At 34.8% G+C, this 18,932-nt stretch overlaps 1 protein-coding gene across 2 annotated transcripts in view; it reads left to right on the top strand.

The window, feature by feature from the left end:
• The window catches only part of LOC146726050 (contactin-1-like), a 32,678-nt gene extending 15,208 nt beyond the window's left edge, over positions 1-17,470 (top strand). Inside the window, exons 3-8 of one of the 2 annotated variants that reach the window (XM_085496304.1) lie at positions 7,549-7,839; positions 8,774-9,025; positions 11,843-12,001; positions 12,529-12,565; positions 13,014-13,060; positions 16,509-17,470. In XM_085496304.1, coding sequence (XP_085352430.1) covers positions 7,549-7,839; positions 8,774-9,025; positions 11,843-12,001; positions 12,529-12,565; positions 13,014-13,060; positions 16,509-16,540 — 818 coding nt within the window. In that variant the 3' untranslated portion in view covers positions 16,541-17,470. Of the gene's footprint in view, positions 1-7,548; positions 7,840-8,773; positions 9,026-11,842; positions 12,002-12,528; positions 12,566-13,013; positions 13,223-16,508 lie in introns of both variants that reach the window. The other variant, XM_085496303.1, reaches the window with a different exon arrangement.
• Positions 17,471-18,932: the final 1,462 nt, after the last annotated feature.

Here is an 18,932-nt window from a genome sequence, read left to right as displayed (position 1 = left end):
GAATAATCCCTCATGGGGGGGGGTGTCCTTATATAATATACTCTATGTAGTAGCTGGGAATTCATGACTGTTGTGCCAGCTCAACTAATTTGCATAATATAATAACTTAACACACAGGGCACATTCAGTTTTCTGGTTGTGTGGCTGGTTGAATAATATTCAGCGGATTTTCGCAAAATACAACAGTGTATCAAACATTACAAGTCTCATTTATGTTACCATACAACTATAATACAATAATATTTTCTAATGGGGCTGCTCCTTCCTTCTTTTTGGGGTCTTAAAAGCTTTGGTCAGTGACACCCAATCAACTGTGAAAGTACATATTTCGATGTAGTGGTAGGATGTCTTATAGCTGTTTAAATTAAGATGATTTTGTGTTTTTACCTTGCCCGTACCATCAAAGTTGGGAGGGAAAGGTATATTAAGGCAACACTTTTGACCGGCGTTGTCGTCGTCGTCGTTAATAATTGTTATTGTGTGCATAATAACTTTACTAATTCTATTCCAAACTTCATCAAACTTGGTCACCTTATTCATCATTATAAAGTCTTCCCTGATTTTGAACAACAGATGTCCTGTATGAAAATATCATGCAAAAATTGAGAAAATCTGATAAGATATTTTGACTGTTTCTACTTGACTGGTGATACACATCAAAGGTCACTGATCTTAGTGGAAATATGCATTGTTGTATGTGTTCAATGAAGCAAATCATTTATCTTGTAATAATATCCTTGGTAATGTATCCCCCAAATCCCATGGGAATACTATACTGGGTTTCAAAATCAACTCATGGAGAGATTGCACAGTCTAATTCCTCAGCCCCTGAGAGCCAGGTTATTTGTAGATATGTTGGCAATCGCCGCTGTGTCTGCGGAAGTACTATGGGAGATTGCATGATGGGGGTGAAAAGTCTTTTGATCAGTAAGATAATTTTAGAAAAGTGAAAACTTGAGTGACTGTGAAATAAAGGTTGGTTTTAAATATAAAATATCATGGATGAAATAATGAAAGGAAATTGAACGGGTATGACAGTAAATGTGGCAAGAATGCAAGGTCAGGTTCCGGGGGTCAAAATATGTCACAATACATCCATCATCATCCATCGGCTGTCAACAACTATGGATGCGGTAAAACTCTTGATTTGCAGTTAGCGTGAATGGCCGGGGAAAATCATGCCAATTCTGTGCTTCAGTAACAGTATTTGCTGCTTTTTTGTGCAATGGAAATTAATTCAAGAAATGCTGTCAAAGGATATTTCCTTCTAGTAAACAAAACAACCCTGGGACGTTTATCTTGAGAAATTGAGAAGACAAAAATCTCTTGGGACAGTCGTTGTTGTGAAACAATGGACATACTTCTCCAGGGTATCAAGGGTAGTTTTGATTTTAAAAAAAGAGAAACTGCTGCTTTATGGAAAAGCAAACAAATGTCAATGTCATTGGCCACAGTAATTCTAAATCGATGTTGGTTTTAATTTGTGTTGCCTGGTGTAGAAGTAATAACATTACGATGTTTTTGAGTTTAATAGTAAATTAATAATATTAAGAAATTAATAGTAAATGGTAGACTCCCTTTTAAATAACATCAACCAGTATAACCTGGTTAACAACAATGAAATTCTAACAACAAGGCAATTAGGACAAATTAATGAAAATATACAAACATCATTTATATCAACTTGGAAAAGTGAATTACAAAACGACAATCAATCAAACCAAAATGAAATATAAATAAATTAAGAACATACAGAGAATTAAAAAACAATTTTGCTTTTGAAACCTACCTTGTTACCCTGCAAAATATTGAGACTGACAGACACAACGGAATACCCTTTGCTAATAGATTATGTAACATTTGTGATCAGAATCAAGTAGAAGATGAATATCATGCAAAAGTTGTACCCCGATAGAAATGTCTTATTTGAAATGGCAAAAACCAAAATTTGCCACCAAAGACACAATTCATAGCCTTGCTAAACAACAGTGTCCTAACACTCCCCGTAGCAAGGTGTCTAAAGAAGTGTTTTGAAATAAGACAGCAACCCCAGTGACAATTTTCGTTCATAGTTAAGTTTTGCATTTTTTCTATCTTTTTTATTGTATGATAATTTAGTCTTAATATTTTCTTTCTCTGTTACAGTAATGTATTAGCTTAGTTTTTTGTATGTTTTTATTTTATATTATTTATTTAATTTTTTTAACTTGTTATGCTTCTTAAACATTTGTAGCCTTGCTTCTACTCCCATATTGTCCTTAATAGTGAAGGTTAATGCGGATATATTGTAAATTACACAGAGGTAACACTACAATACATTTCCCTTTACATTCCCTTGTATTACATAACAGTCTTTAAGCTGAGGCAGTTATGGTTCTACAACCATCACCAGTTCTCTTGTACACATTTGCAAACATACCAATAAAATCTTTACAGAAAACATGATGTCAGAAAATCAATATAAGCACTCCTATGAACTGGGTGCCAAATTTTGATCAAGATCTGAAGCTAATAGAAAATCGGTTTAGTTCAAAGTTATCAAATCAAAAACAATACATAAAAAATACATAAATAGCAAAACGTTGCATCCACATTTTGAAAAGAAAATTGTACTAAAATATATGTATTCTGTAATTGACAAACAGTTCATTCGACAAATGAAAACTCACAGGAATTTGTTTCGGCTATTAGAACAAAATGATAGAGTTTTTATAATACTAATTTAAAAACGCACTTCAAAAAACAAAGATTGCAGTGTTTGAAGATGTAGATTCTCAAGAGGCAACAGTACTGTTGACTTCTCCCTCCACTGGACACGAACTAACTATTTAAGTTGATTTGCATACAAGGCAGAGCTTGCAACATGATAGCTATTCATAGAGGGTGTTTTTTTTTACTTTTCATATAATACAGTAGTCACACAATGAGGCAGTTCATATTTGTCTCAGTGAATCATTAATTTTTGACAGACACCTGTACAAAATACTTGGACAAAAGCCAGCTAAGATTTTCTGTTATCTTGCATGTTTTATGAATCTATTCACGTCTAAATGCAGCACTTTTTTCCTGCGATGAGGCATTTGTTTTTATACTAAAGTATCTGAATACTTTGAATAAAGCTGGAAATTATGTCCCTTAAAATAATTAAACAAATAAGACACCAATGTTTTTGTACGATATTTACATCGGTTAAGGACATTCGGTAGACTGATTCCTCACTGTTGGTTCAACCCCGAAACTTGTTTGTATTCAAAATTAATTATGACAATGCATATTTATATTGAAACAAACTATGATAAGGGGAATTATATTATATAACAAAGGGCAAGGTCACCAAAGTTCAACTATGTTTTGTTTTTGTTTTCTTCTTACTTTGAAGGGCGGCAGTCGTCACGCCGCGTCCTGTTCGATATGGGACTCATAACAACGTATACAACGCGTGTAAAATACATTGTTTATTTACATGAAATTTGAACACGCGCTGCGTGACCACCACTGCGCTTTAACCTACAATTCAGGAAGACTGTTAGTTATGAATAATGTACTTAGATACAGAGTTTTCTTTGAATTAGACTCTTCCCAACTTTTTTTCATAAATAAGTTTATAAAATGTTATAGTTAATGGTTGCGCTTTATAATATGACCCGAATACGTACAACCCAACATCCAACATTTGGTATTATTCATAAATAATTCTTGATTGTAAATATATCGTTCATAGTATTAATAAGGTAGCGAGAAGGGTTTTGTGACGTTTTCGAATAAATCATTCTCTGTCTGTTGTCTTGTTCAGAAGAGTAATTTATAGCTTATATATTTCAAAAGACGAAGTATAGAGGTACAAGTTCGCACAAACTGGACAGTCATTGTTTACATAATTATCACGTGACATCAAAAATGGCGAATCTTGTAAAAATGACTAAGTCCTCGATTGCGAGAGCACACTGCGGAATTTCCTGGTGAAATTTACGTCATGCATTGTCCGTAATCAAGTCCATTGAAATGCGTCTCCGATAATCAAAAGACCTATTATTCCGATTTCTATGCAGGTTTGTTTTTTTGTCCTCAAATTATTTCATACTTGGCACCTTTAACAGACTATTATTCTGTGACAAAGCATTTTCTTTAAAAACCCAGCATATTTCGCACCATCATTATCATTTGAACGATAACTGCGAGTTTGAATGTCCTAGTCCGAACGCATTTGATTTGGCGGCGGTCCCAATGAGTCGTACTCAATCGAAACTTCAATTCGAGAAAAACGCGAAAAACGCGAAAAACAGTCTTGGTTAATAAAACACTGTAGATTTGCTGCATTATTATAAATATACACTAAAAATGGCCAAACAAATTAACCACTGATATCATAGAGCTCATAAAGAGTGTCAGATAATGAATAATTTCAAGCTCGAGCGTGAAAAATGAAGAAAACTGCTGGCATTTGAGTCCCCACTCCAGGAACGTTCGGGTTTCCATTGTTATGCAAACGAACAACGAGGGATAATCCTCTGACAAACATTACTGTCCCACTGTACACGCTGACAGTTTACAAACAAGCTAATCCTTCAAGTGTCTCTGATAAGTGATCTAATAAAACGGTTTTCATGGTGAAACAAAATGGCCGATGTTTGAAAAAAAAAATTGCTGTGTCAGAGTGCGACACTGAGTGGCAGATTTTTCTTTGCCTCATCTGTCAACGCTTTCTTTCTTTTCTTCGCCAATGCGTTAGAAAACATGGTATTAGTAAAATAGAATATTGACTTGGAAAATAAAAGGATTTAAAAGAAAGTTGCGCAAATTTACAGTACTCATTTCGCACTACCTCCCACCCGCTCCCGCTTTCCAATCACCTTTTTTCTCGCTTTTTGACCGCTTGTTGAATTTGACAATTTCCGCTTTATTTTCGACCGCGCAAACCCCGAAATATCACCGCTCGCTCGCACGCATTTAAAATTCGGACTAACAGAAAAATTTCCGAGGTTCACATTGTCTTATAATTGTCTTTATGGTTTTTATAGATGTTGAACTTTTTGTTTTAACTATCTATAATTATATGCACGCAACCCTTTGGCCTCGATTTGGCTTGAACTGAATATTATATTTTAAACAATATTCTGACGTGAAATACAAAATGTATTTCAACACAAGTACGACATGGTTGCCTGGGTTTTCTTTCCTGATTATTGAGTCTTCGCGATGTGTTCCGAGGCGAAGACAAGCTGAAGGACCATGAAGCTAAATGGCAGTTCCATGCATGGGCTGACGGAAAGAAAATATTTCTAAGCCTAAAATAAAACCTCGTCTTTCGTTGATAATTTCGATTGTTTGGAATGTCTGTACACCGTGTCCCAATAATTTGTTTGGAATGTCGATCCCCGTTGGTTTCTCCCACAGTCAGCTGGCATCGGTGTCGCTGGGTGTATATGATAGAGCACAGTCCCTCCACTGTGAATAGAGGAAAGTTGTGCAACCAAATTTGCCGAGTTCGCAGTTTTTCGCCGATAAAAAAAAACTAAGGCAAAAACTCACGGCATTTTTGTAATAAAGACATTATTTTCTATCAATAATCCGCCAAAATAGGAACATTTCTACTAATTCTTGTGTTTTTTCGACGTTTTTCGAAAAACCTGCGATTAGGCTGCGAAAGTAGAACATTCCGGAGGGAGTGAAGAGCATCGCCAGGCGATGGACGCGGGGTTCTTTGGCAACGACCGCAAACGTTTTCGTATCCAGCCATTGGTTGGCCACACAGAGGTCAAAATACGCGTTCTATTTTTATGCGTTAAGTTTGGCTCTTCCGTTTCACCGCCTCCGGAATGTTCTACTTTCGCAGCCGTGTGAATCTTGAGTTTCGAAATTGTTCATCGACAGGCCTCCAAATATTTATGGCTATAACTAAATTTTTAAGCCCAATAAATTATTCATACATGTCAAGCTCTGTTCGAATTTTTCGGGGCATGTGGCCGTTTTTAATCGAAAATATTTTTATGGAAACAATTTTACGTATACGTATACGGTTGAGACCGAAGTCATTCAATGATCGTGACTTAATTTTAAAAATTGAATGTCAAATTTTACCAGACATGGACCGACGTGGATTCGGTATCGTTATTTTTGGAATTAATCATTAACATTTCCTCGTTTCTCTGCTCTGTCAAAATGAGTTACCTATGTTTTTTCACGTAACTGTCTCATTCACGATACAAGTGTCATACAACTATTAGATTTGAAGTGCCGTTCAAAATTTAATAATAGTTAATACTAGTTACTAGTTGTATGTTCACACTTTACTATCAAAACCACCATTTCGACCACTCCTGCGCCAGTGATCAGTGTTTGGACGAGCGGTCAGTGTTTTCAATGAGCGAGCGAGCCCCCCCCCCCCCCCAAAAAAAACGCGATTAAAATGCGGTCGGTTTCCGGTCGGACAAGACCGCATGGTCGGAAATTAAGCGTTAAGCGGTCGATGTAAAAGCGGAAGGTTGGGCGAAATGGGTACTGTATGACCATGTTTCTCCGACGAAGTCTCGACTGACAATAATGCTGACAATGAACGTTAGATAAACACGCATTGTTTGCGACTGGAAGCTTATCACCCGTTATATCAGAATCGTCAACAACAGAGTATACAGATAAGATGTTATCATTTAAACCCTTCCAAAGATAAACAATATGCAAATATCCACGAAACGGCTGTTGTAGTCTTTTCTGCTAGTGTTTTAAAACACTGATTTGAGCGACGGTATTTCGCAATTTCGATCTTTTGTAAACCTGGGATGATGTATCAAGGTCTAAAGTGAACGTTTTATCAATTTTTGAAAAAATCAAGAAAAAAGTGAAAATTTCCCTTCTCGCTACCTTAAGTATAAAAAACTAATTTAATATTTTCATGAAACAAACGTGTTGTATTTCTAGGGTAATATTCAATTTAAAAATCAGTGCAAAGAGGACCATTTGGATTAAAAAACACTCATATGTCCTACCTATACATATCTATCGCCATCTGCAGTATCACAATTCGTTTGATTTTTTTGAGTGAATTAGAAACCAATAATTCTAGGTAGTTTCAAGGACCATTACTTACAGCTAAGTTGATTAGTGCTTACACGAATCCTGACTCAAAAAGTTTTCTCAGCAACTATACGCATGGTCACTTAGCGGGACTGGACACTCAGCACATCTTGTACATGTTATGTCATGAAAATTTTTTTAAAACTGCGTCTTTCGTGGTCCGATAAATGTACAAATTGTTTAAAAATATGACTAATTCAGCAAGAAAATGGGATGACTTGCTCTCACGATACAGCACTAATGTTTCTTGTTGCACAGCAAAATGGGTGTGTTATTATTATTTTTAAAATGTTGTTTTGTAAAGTTCTGTTTTTTGTTTAACATTCAAACAATCGTTATACAAGGTTGTAATCACATAGTGATACATTAATGACTGTTTGCTTTCACCTTCAGCTCCGCCGTTATATACTCATATAATAAATACCAACATATTTCCTCAAGGATGTACACTCTAAGAAACACTATTATTTTTTTCAGATACATGTAATAATGTAACCATATCCGTGAATGACTACAATTTAACGGAAAGCAACATATACACGGTTCATAGTGGCAGCAATTTGACCTTTATATGTGACCCTCATGGATGCCAATACCCTTGTGTTACGACAAAGTGGTTTAACGGAACAGAAGAAATACAAACTTCAACTGAAAACAATGAGTTAAGTCTGACTGTGTCGGAATATGATGACGGGATATCTATAAAATGCAGCGCCAATGTAGCAACGGACCCTCCAGTAGAAGATATTAGAGTTCTTGATGTCCTTCGTGAGTGTTTTTTGTCATAAATATGTTTTACTATTCTTGGGTCTTTCGCTGATTGAAATGTTTTAATATCATTACATTTAATCGAAAAGTGTAAACTATTTCATGTGGTATATGTAGGTAAAACCGCCAGAGAGTGTGAAGTGTTTTGGACCATGCCTTCACAACTCCCGTTTGTCCTGTGTTGTTTTACACTGCCTTCGTGATGTTTTTAACATTGTTGAAATAATCAACATAACTCAGCAAATAATATCCTAAGGTACAACTCCTGTCACTACTTGGAAACGTACATCAAACCTGTTTTACTGAAGTTTATTTCATTGTCAGTCATATCCGGTTAGGGTGCGTTCATCAAGTCGCTGGGATTTCATGACTATTATGTTTTATGTATGGCCCTCACTCCAGACTTTAGGATTGCGGATTGAGAACATAGTCAAATTTAGCTTATTGCTTCATCTGTAATGGCAAAAGTAATATATCAATGAAAGTTCTCGTTGTGTGATATTCTGACCATTAACATCCTTGAGCCAAAAAAATATAATGTTTGAATTTAACAAGCTTTAGTAACGAATAATTGAGCATGAAACGAGTACAATAGCGAATATGAAGACAACTATTTAATGATGGCATGCTAAACAAAGCTTGTCACTACAGCCACTAATACCTCGGCGTGTCGGGTCGCTTCGCCACTCCATTCCACTAATTTTACCTTACTGTATGATCATACTTGCAAGTATGATTGTAGTTATTTCAAATTCCACAGTATACTATTGATCTGAATTAAAAAAAAATATATTACTGTATTTATATTCACTATTGATGGATGGTGTGTATCGTGTCAGAACATGCTAATTATCTGTATTGTCCAAAACAATTAATTTATTTCTATAATCCAATAATAATGCTGACAGGTCAAGGTGTCTACTTTTATCAACAGACAAACCGATAGTGTTTGAAATACTAATTCTTGTTGGAAGCCAGCCCTTCACTAAAGGTAATAAAGTGGAGTTGGAATGTTCATCAAACGGGAACCCGGATCCAAATTATGAATGGAAAGTGGGTGATGAAGTACTCCAGAACACTGATCGTATAATTAATATTGAATTTATCAACGAAGTTACGGTTGTGTGTACAGCAACTAATGAGTATGGTACTGATTCCTCTCGCATTATTTTGAAAGAAAACGAAGGTAATCACTTATAATTAGCTCATCGAATGTATAATAGTAATTGTTACTGTAATTAAGGTGAAGATGCAGGTTCGTAGGCACTTGGATTTGTTTTGCCTTTTCTCATCCAGACAGTATTGGCTACAGAGATTTTACAGCTCTGTGAATAGTAGAACATACTCAAAAAACAATTTTAAAATATAGGAAACATGCACAAAGATTTTCATTTCCAATGCTCAACAATATTTAACAACGCTGTAATAAATAATAAAAGAGGAACATGGTGGAAATAAGTGATGACGGAATCTTCTTATTATGTGCTATATATAACTTTTATACAAATGCCAAAATCCTTCACACTCCGACGCTTGCTGATGTTCAATCGTCAGGTAAAAAAATATAATAAAAGTATCGTCCGCGGAGTCACAACCTTGCTTAAAAACTGTCATGGCGTCGTGTTATCAATGCCACTGAGGGAGGGCATAATGGATTCGACAGTCATAAATTATACGATCATGCTACGTTCAATTTAATTCACGAATCCTTTGTGATTATATCAGTTGCGTTCACGTTAGTCGGGACCGACTTGAGACCGACTCGATCATTCTTCTTCTTTGACCCAATAATAGAAAACGATACACATATGATGATAATAATTGCTATATTGAAATTATATCCATCTGTTATGGTATTTATTACATCATACACATGAACGATGTCGATGTAGCATTGCAAAAAAATGTTGCAGCAGCATATAAATATGCGTCACCGACAACGGTTTGCATTTATTTCATTCATTACTCCAGTATCCGACCATACCAGTATGAATCAGTATATGCTTTCTTAAATTCACCACCGAGGGCGTGATTTCGGCTCGTGCCGAGCGTTCAGGCAGCAAATCTCGTGAAGTGAAGTTTTACATTATTTTTAGAACTTATACCTTACGGTATATAAGTCACAAATGTGAGGATTAGTAGAAGTTATACATTAATTTGAGGATCTGTACCTCACTGCAGAGAAGCTATTCATGATTAAGATTTTATACATTACTGTATAGGGATATATTATTGTAAGATCTCGCACAATGTACCCCATTGTAGAGAAGTTATACATTACCTAGATGATTTACACCATATTGCAAATTCTATGTTAGAACTTATACCTTACGGTATATAAGTCACAAATGTGAGGATTAGTAGAAGTTATACATTAATTTGAGGATCTGTACCTCACTGCAGAGAAGCTATTCATGATTAAGATTTTATACATTACTGTATAGGGATATATTATTGTAAGATCTCGCACAATGTACCCCATTGTAGAGAAGTTATACATTACCTAGATGATTTACACCATATTGCAAATTCTATGTTACAATTTTAAGGAAATTTCCCCATTTTTTGATTTGGAAATTGAGCTTATTTTTTCTAATGGCAATATGGAATTCAATATTCTGGATAACGGCCATGCAACTTACTTTATGAAATTGCAACTGATGCATGCTAAGTGGGAAGTGGGTTTCCAATCAAAGTGATCAACGTAACCAAGATGGCAACGGAGAGTGCATGATTTTCCCGCGATGTTTCAAAACAGCATCTCGTTGCCGATTTTATATAATTTCAAGGGTATTTTTTTTATTTAATTAAACGAAGATTTTACATTTGTGTATTTTGACACTGAAAATAGCAACAACAATGGTGGTTGTCCATTGCCCCACAATGCTGATAAGTTCGCAATGCTACGGTGATCGTTACACCGAAACGATTTATTTTACTTCAGTGTTGAATGCCTTAGGAGAAAAAATGCAAAAAAAAAACTTAATTTCTATGCAAAAAGAACAAGAGAACAAGAGAACAAAAGAAATTGTGACCTTGTTTTGCGCGAAAATTAAATCGCGCTATTGGGCCTTTTATTCCACCTAGTAGATACATTAAGTAAACAATCTGTTTATCAAATTCCTGTAATATATGTTTATAATGTGTACCCTAAAAATGTAAATTGTTGATTTGGAACTATACTGCCAAGGCATGTGAATCAAATGTGCATATGTGATGTCGCTATGGTAACTTAAGTTTGAACAAGTTTATTTATCATTTACAACTGTCTTTTCCTTTGACTTTTTTTTATTCATTCCGCTTGGCATGCTCGAATAGTGTACGTCTTGTCTGTTATTTGTTGTTTGCGAGGCTAGTTGAACGCGCTTGGGGTAAATACACAGAGAGCCATTGCAAGAAGTCACACACCGCCGCAACGTACTTGTGCATATATCATCAACTGTGACAGTCAAATAAAAGAGCTACGTGAACAATCTTTGGGAATTTTTTATCACATACATGTGACTCGGTTTCCTATATCTTAAACTCATTTTTTTGAGTATGTTCCAACATTGTTAGAGCTCTGAAATTTTAACACTATCTAGCCAAGACTGTTCGAGTAAACAAAAGCAAAACAAAATAACCACACTCCAAGTGCCCACGGAACGGCATCTATACCTTAAGAATGGCTTCAGTTCAAGTTTTGACTTGACATTCTTTGTAGAATGTTAGACGAAAATGCATTTGAAGTACTGTGGGACACATTAATTTGTGGCCGTGGCAATAGTTTATTTCAATATAGTAAACTATTAATAGAACTTTGAACAACCTCTTAAGAGGGCGAAAAATATATCTTGAATTGATTTGACTTGTGTGTGCATTTAATTGCGTTAACTGGTCATACAAATAGTAGTCTGCTAACATCGTCACGTACTATTATTTTCTAGTATATATATAGATATATTTTGTAGCCCAAATGCATGTACCTTTTAACTTTCCCATTAAAATGACTCGATATTTACAGATACAACCGCAATTGTGGCTGGTAGCGTTGTCGGTGGAATTGCTTGTATTTGTGTTGTTACTGTTCTCTGTATATGGTGCCTTCCATGTTGTATTGGCCTACGGACGAAGCTTGTAACGTTTTGTTTATGTTGCACCTGCTGTCAAAGGAATTGTAGAGGTAAGATGTTAGAAACGCATTAGGACAAATAAAAAAGTTTCGAGTTCCTACGTTAACTTATACACTTTCCTATTTTGTTGGAACATACGAGCAAATTTTATTACATGTTCTTGATCTTATTTTTTAAATCAACAAACAATTTGATGATTGGACTCGAATATTATAAATGTAAACCAAGTTCATTTGTGGCAGGGATAGTATGTATAATTGTCAAGACATGGGTGAGATGTAGCTAAATAACACATTTTGTAAACATAAAAATAAGTGCATAAATGAAGCCATGATATATAGAGAAAGCAACATCCAGCTTTTTCGACCTAAAATACTCTTAAAACTCGATTTTAATATATTCAAAATAAGTGATGTGCATGATTACAAATTCTAATTGCTCGATGTGAACACAGTTTCTTTGGCCATTTATGGTTCATTCAACTGTGGAATACGCTAATGTACCCGCCGTATTTCAACGATTTTTCCCAGTGTTTCTAACAAAATATGTTCATCAATCTTTTTTGTTTTGCCTACAGTAAAAGATAATCTAGAACCAGTCACAGCAGAACAGAGGTTTGTATAACACGTTGTTTTTATTAATTTATGCAAGACAGTAAGGTTTTGAAACTTTTCATGATTATATGCTCATATGAGTCCACCTGTGTCTCACATGTTTTGTAAAACTTGTCGGGGTATTTCTGAAAATATGCTAATCAAAAACGAGGTCTTGGTATAATTTCAACCACAAAAAGGTTATGTTTTTGACAGCTGAATCACTAAATACTTATTGACAAATATTCATGAACTTGCCAAGAGGCGTAGTCATTGACAATGTTGGAAGTTTTTTTGTTACAAAGGGATGACTAGTATTGTGCAAGTGAAAACATTTTGATTTCAAATTTAAATATCTAAGTGATATACAATAAGTGATATACAACCCTGTGTAATTAAATTCTTTGGATTACATTTAATTTTAGCATTTGGTCAATATTGACTGATTCTCCATATATATATTTTACAGTACTGGTAATTCCAATGAGATGAAAGAGAATAGTTCAACCCTTAAAGGTAATGATTACAATGTGGAAAACGGCCGATTTATACCTTATGTCAAGGGATCAGGTCGGCCATTACCCACTCCCATACAGGGAGGATCTTTACAACCACTAAAAGGACATCCAACAGAAAGTAAACAAAAGAAGAAAAAGAAAAAAGAAATAAGGAAAACAGGTTTGCATATCGGGATTTCTTCACTCACTTATACCATCTGACATAGCAGTATTCTGAGTGAATAGTTACTCAGACTACCATCATCATTATTAGGCTCATAGGTTTTCCCCTCGTAATCGCTATGCATTGATTAGCTGTATAGTGGTCGTTCATTAATCCTCCTGTGCACTAATTGTCCCATTCATGTACATTGTTTCATTACTCCTTCCAATGAAATTTGCTCCAGGTTATTAAAGTATAGATAGTTATCCTCGCTGATAGCACTACCCACCTGAAGCCTGAAGGTGTACTTATCTGAGCTTTTTAGGGCTTCGCTCTTTTTGTTGCCCAAAGTATGATATTAATAATTGTAGCAATTAACTTTCATGTCTTTGCAGTGGAGTCAATACCTTGTGTTGGGGTTTTTCTGAAGTTTCTGAAATATATTATGTCAGATAATAATCTGCTGCAGTGAATTTTGCTTTACTCATTAAATTATTGGTTTTATAGGTTGTGTTTCCTACCTTTCCATTGATTTAAGGATATCGCAGGGATGATGTAATATGCTTAAAAACACATTTCTATCGAAATTCTATAGCGTTTCCCGTGACCCATTGTCAACGATGCATGTATGGGTTACCCCTTCTTCACCTTTTCACTGTTTGACACATGGCAATTTCTTGTGTAGTCTGTGAATTCTGCATTCATGAGTGGGCAATGCATTCTTTCCTTGGTTCATTGTGTGACGAATATAATGCACCATATCATTTCTAAGTATGAATGCTCTTCATTTTAGATCGAAAATATCACTAAAATGGGCTTTATATACACACTTGGTTTTGTTTCAAACTTGGTATGAAGGTTGTGCAAGTTGTGTGTTTTGTTAGCCTTTATAATCAATATGGTCATTTTTAGTCCCCGTTTTGACCTTTGTGCGTCCATGCGTCCGTGTGTGCGTGCGTGCGGGCCTGTATCTTAGACTTGCCTGGACCAATCACAATCTAACTTCACATATACATCCTACATAATATTATACATATGAACATCAAATTGTTTCACGATCTGATTCAAAATGGTCGAATGGTGGCCATTGTTGTGCTAAAGAATCATCAAAATCAAGCATTGGTACATACGTTGGACATTCTGGGACCTTGATGCACATCATTTTATTTTCAGATCAAATTTAAAATGGTCGACTGGTAGCCATGTTCAAACTTTGTACATACATTAGAGATTATGGGTTCCTGATGCACATCATTTTATTTTTCAGATCCAAATGTTTGAATGATCTCTGATATGCTTTTACTTATTATGTTCAAATATATATTCAAAATGCTGGTCCAGAGCAATATTTTTCAATATGGACAAGTACTCGTTTGACGATCAGATACAAGATGTCAATCATTTTAAAAAATCATCATAATCAAGCATTATTTTCTGGATCCATACTTCTGACATGTTTATGTTCCACCTATAAACAAAACTTGATATCTTAAATTTGATAACTAACGGAGACTGTGCCATGCATGGCTTGTGTCTCATGATTTTGTGTACCCAGAATCATGTTTAAAAAATGCTTTGACGGATTTGGTTCAAACGTTGTATAAAGAAAGGTCATAATAGTTGACATCGTTCGCATTGGTTTAGAAAATAAAATGACGAATAATCATAAATTCAGTGCTTCATTAAACGTTTTTCAGGTATACCTTTTTTCCAGATTTTGCATCATGTTTGAACATGTAGGGAGAGTTACTGATGCCCAAAACGGTGGAGATTGTGTGTGCTTTTAAACAATCTACTGTGGCACATACTATTTTATCCATGACTAAAGACACACTTGTGGCAGTCATATGCACATGTATTTTTTGAAATGCCCTACAATCAGGCTTTATGAAATATCTCGAACCAGATCTAGCATTAGGGTAATCTCACTAGCGAACTACCAGGAATATAGTTGTCGCAGGAGAACATTAAGTATACCACAATTTTATCATTTGATTGCCTATATTATGTCTTCAGCTGTGCCCCACCAAGGTTAAACATATAATCACATACTTGTCATTACTTGAAATACCTGTGTTGAGATAAGTCACGAAGGAGTGATGATCTGAATATCTCAACTTTCTTTGAAAAGCAAAGTAGGTGTATAATATATTATAGTTGATACAGATGTATTTTTTTATTTAATACGGAACAACATCTCATAATATTGAAACCACCTATTCATTGAAGAACTTTAATTGACATTGGGAAGTTTCACAACATAGCACAGGATTTGATGTTCATGTATGTTTTTTTCAGATTATGACCCAGTTGATTTTTACTTTAGTAGTAGTAAAGTTGCTGTCGTGGTGGGGGAACAAAGTTTGCAAAAGTAGTACACACAATGTAGTACATCAACACCAAAGCGTAATTCACTAAATGTTAAAATTAAGGCACTTGTTAATGTGAGAGTATCATATCTTGTAAAAGAGGCATGGATGTGCAAATACGACACTGCAGCATATTCTGTATATGTCACAAAGAAACATGTTTCAATAAGATGACAAAAGCCAGAAGAGATGAATGATGAACCATAGTCAATATGTTATCATGTTCGGCAATATAATATAAGGTTATTACGAGGATACCGTAAAGTATGCACCAAGACAGTACAACTGGAGTATCGACCGACGCGCAGATCGATGCGCGGCGTACTGTCTGAGTGCATATCTTGTGGCGATACGGTGACAGATGTTTAATAATACAGTTTATTCTGGTTTATTGGAACCAGTATATTTCGCAGTGGTCACGTTGATAAAACAACAGTTGTTCATACATTTGTTTTACATGTATAATTGTACAGATTAAATGATATCTGATCATTATACAGTCTTGATATTTATTGCAGTATATGTAATTATTTATCTCTGGTATCACCTCAATTCTCCGTTTAATCACTTAAAAAATTACGCATCTTAATTTCCAGTTATGTCACAACATAATTCAAGTAGTATATCTAAATATATATTACTTAAGATATCGCTGATCTCATATTGTGTACAAGTGTGTGTTTATCTATTTCAAGTTACAAATTATTTGTTAACATCTCGATTGCTGAATGATTACGCATGACAAACAAGTTATTTTGTTGAACCAAATTATTCAAAGCCTATCATTGATTATATATGTAGATGTAGAAGCCAACATTTTACAATTAGTGCATCTTTAGCTATAATAAAATAACTTGTCCTCAAAATTCGTTGCATGTCGATGACCTTTGAATCTCCTGTAATTCACTCACTTTGTTTGTGTAATCTCGTTTCAGATACTAAAGATAAGCCCAGCAAGAATGTATAGAGTAAAATATACCTAAATAAACTACCGCGTGGAAACTAGCTGTGAAATATAAGTGACCTACGGATTAGTGATAATATTGAGCTGCTTTTCATATCAAGCAAGCGAAAGCAACGTAGAAACATTTTTCAAAGAATTGTTTATTGGTGTGTGACATGATACTAACTATTTACAATGAGCATGACTATATCAAACCCATTATCAAAAATGGTACAAATTAATATTAGTTACAATTAGGAATGGTAGATAATCTTGTGTTTATTGTTATTAATATTATTAACTCGTGGATTTGTCACCAATGTCTCCGTCGCTAGTCCAGCAATCTATAACCACGTTGTGTGTGTTACACAAAGATATATGGTTTGAGTCAGTTACAGTGTTACTTTGAATTAAACATGTTTTGTTATCATTTATACTAAGTAAATCGATGTGTATTTCTACTGACGTTATCCAAAATATTATACATTTATATAAAACATTGACACTATCGAATAAACGTGTGGAACTTTGATTCCCACGTGCTGTGTTCATGTAAAAAGGTTTCGATTTTAGCGTTATTGATACATACCATATTAAATAGAGTAACAATTCAAAACAGTTCTGTGAATTATCCGGACTGTCGATTAGTATTTTTTTTTCTTTCAAGACTTTTGATAAACAGGCGTTTTCATGAAACAGTTGCTCCAAGGTGTTTTGTACATGAATAATTTTGTTCCGTTTGAGTAAGTTTCCGTTGTAAGTGGTGTTCCAATTTTTGGTAGTGCTGCGCTGAGACTAATATCAATGGATTGTAAAAGGGTTGAACCCAGACCGGAAAACAGTTTATTCTATTATTTTGAAAACCATGTTTTTGTTCAGCTGATTTCCTTGTGTATAAATATTTGGCTTTTTTGTATTCATTTATTTAGTAATAATAAATTCATTACATCAGAATTGTGTGCGTGCGGTGTTTTGCCGTCCAGTTTTATATGAGGGTTTTCTATACACATTGCAGGGGAGTAACTTAACACATGTTAGTGGATGGGTATACAGGCTGCAGACAGTGGAGTATGTGGAAAAAATATTTATTTGTCACAAAATTGCTGGTTTCAGCGGGAATATTTTGTTTAGAGTTGGGTTTAAGCGTGGTGCGTGCATTTCTTCCACATACATACTGCACGGAATGGTCAATATTATTTGAAATAGCTTTTCTCAGAAATGAATTAACTTTCATTACTCATTTTGAAGAAAATGGTACCTTGGCATAATATTATAATGGAAATTGTGTTTTGTCAATCGAACCAAGCCATGAAGTTTGGGCACAAACCAAAGTAATTTGGAAAGTTGAATGTCATATACAAATTGATTGCCCAAACAATTCTCAGCATCTCTGTAATAGATTACATGAATAGTGTAGGACAAATTATGCATTTACTCTCCCATTAAAAAATGTGGCTGTCAGAGACGAAATGGGGGAGTTACTCATTGGTGTGAATAAGAATAAGTTTGTTAACACATAATTGTAATATAAAAGTTTTGATGGGAGTAGTATACAGAGTGTGCGTTTCAGACTATATTAGGAGATCATAGGCCCCACGCTTCAAAAGCACAGGTATGTTAAAAGTGTAAAATGTCCTGCCTAAACATTTTGAGAAAAAAAATTAACAAAACCTTGTTAATTATTAGTAGACGTGCTTTATAAGCACACTATGGTTAATTTTTATCAGTTTTCAATGGAACGGCGCCAACAGGCCTGTTGCGAATTCGCTAATGTACCCGCCGTATTTCAACGATTTTGCCTAGTGAGAAGGTGTGTTTCTAACATATGTTCATCAATCTTTTTTGAGTATCCATTGGGTTCATATACAGCCAAATATTCATATCTCGATGCTTTTTTGCTACTGCCACAGGCAGTTTGAATGGTTATTTTATGTGATTACATATGCAATAATCATTGCTGCTGTAACGATCGGTGACACAGTACACAACAGACACAACTGATGGTGACACAGCACGCGAGATGAAATGTGACACAATTCAATTTTTTATGTGTTTTGTTCAGTGAAAATGTTGCGAATTCCCCGAACCCTGGTAGCTCAGAATTGGTTTAATAACACGAGATATAAGCGCATCACACTTGATACATACATATGCCCTCAAATGATGAAACTAATCACGTACACTTCAATCATAATATAATAAATGTATATAATTCACTTGATACAGACCCATATTGTCAAAACATTTTGAGAAATGATCAAAATGTTGTATTGAATTCTGATAACGATAACATAGATGGAAACAATGATCTCAATCAATTGATATCATGGCTTGAAACCATGGAAATCTAAGGATTAATTAATTTGGAAACACATAAATTCACAAATGAACGATATGAACCTGAGACTATACAAAG

This window comes from Saccoglossus kowalevskii, unplaced genomic scaffold, assembly GCF_978046115.1.
Source record: "Saccoglossus kowalevskii unplaced genomic scaffold, keSacKowa6.1 SCAFFOLD_109, whole genome shotgun sequence".
NCBI classification, from domain to species: Eukaryota; Metazoa; Hemichordata; class Enteropneusta; family Harrimaniidae; genus Saccoglossus; species Saccoglossus kowalevskii.
The sequence above is the reverse complement of the archived record's forward strand: the minus strand, read 5'-3'. Positions and strand labels throughout refer to the sequence as shown.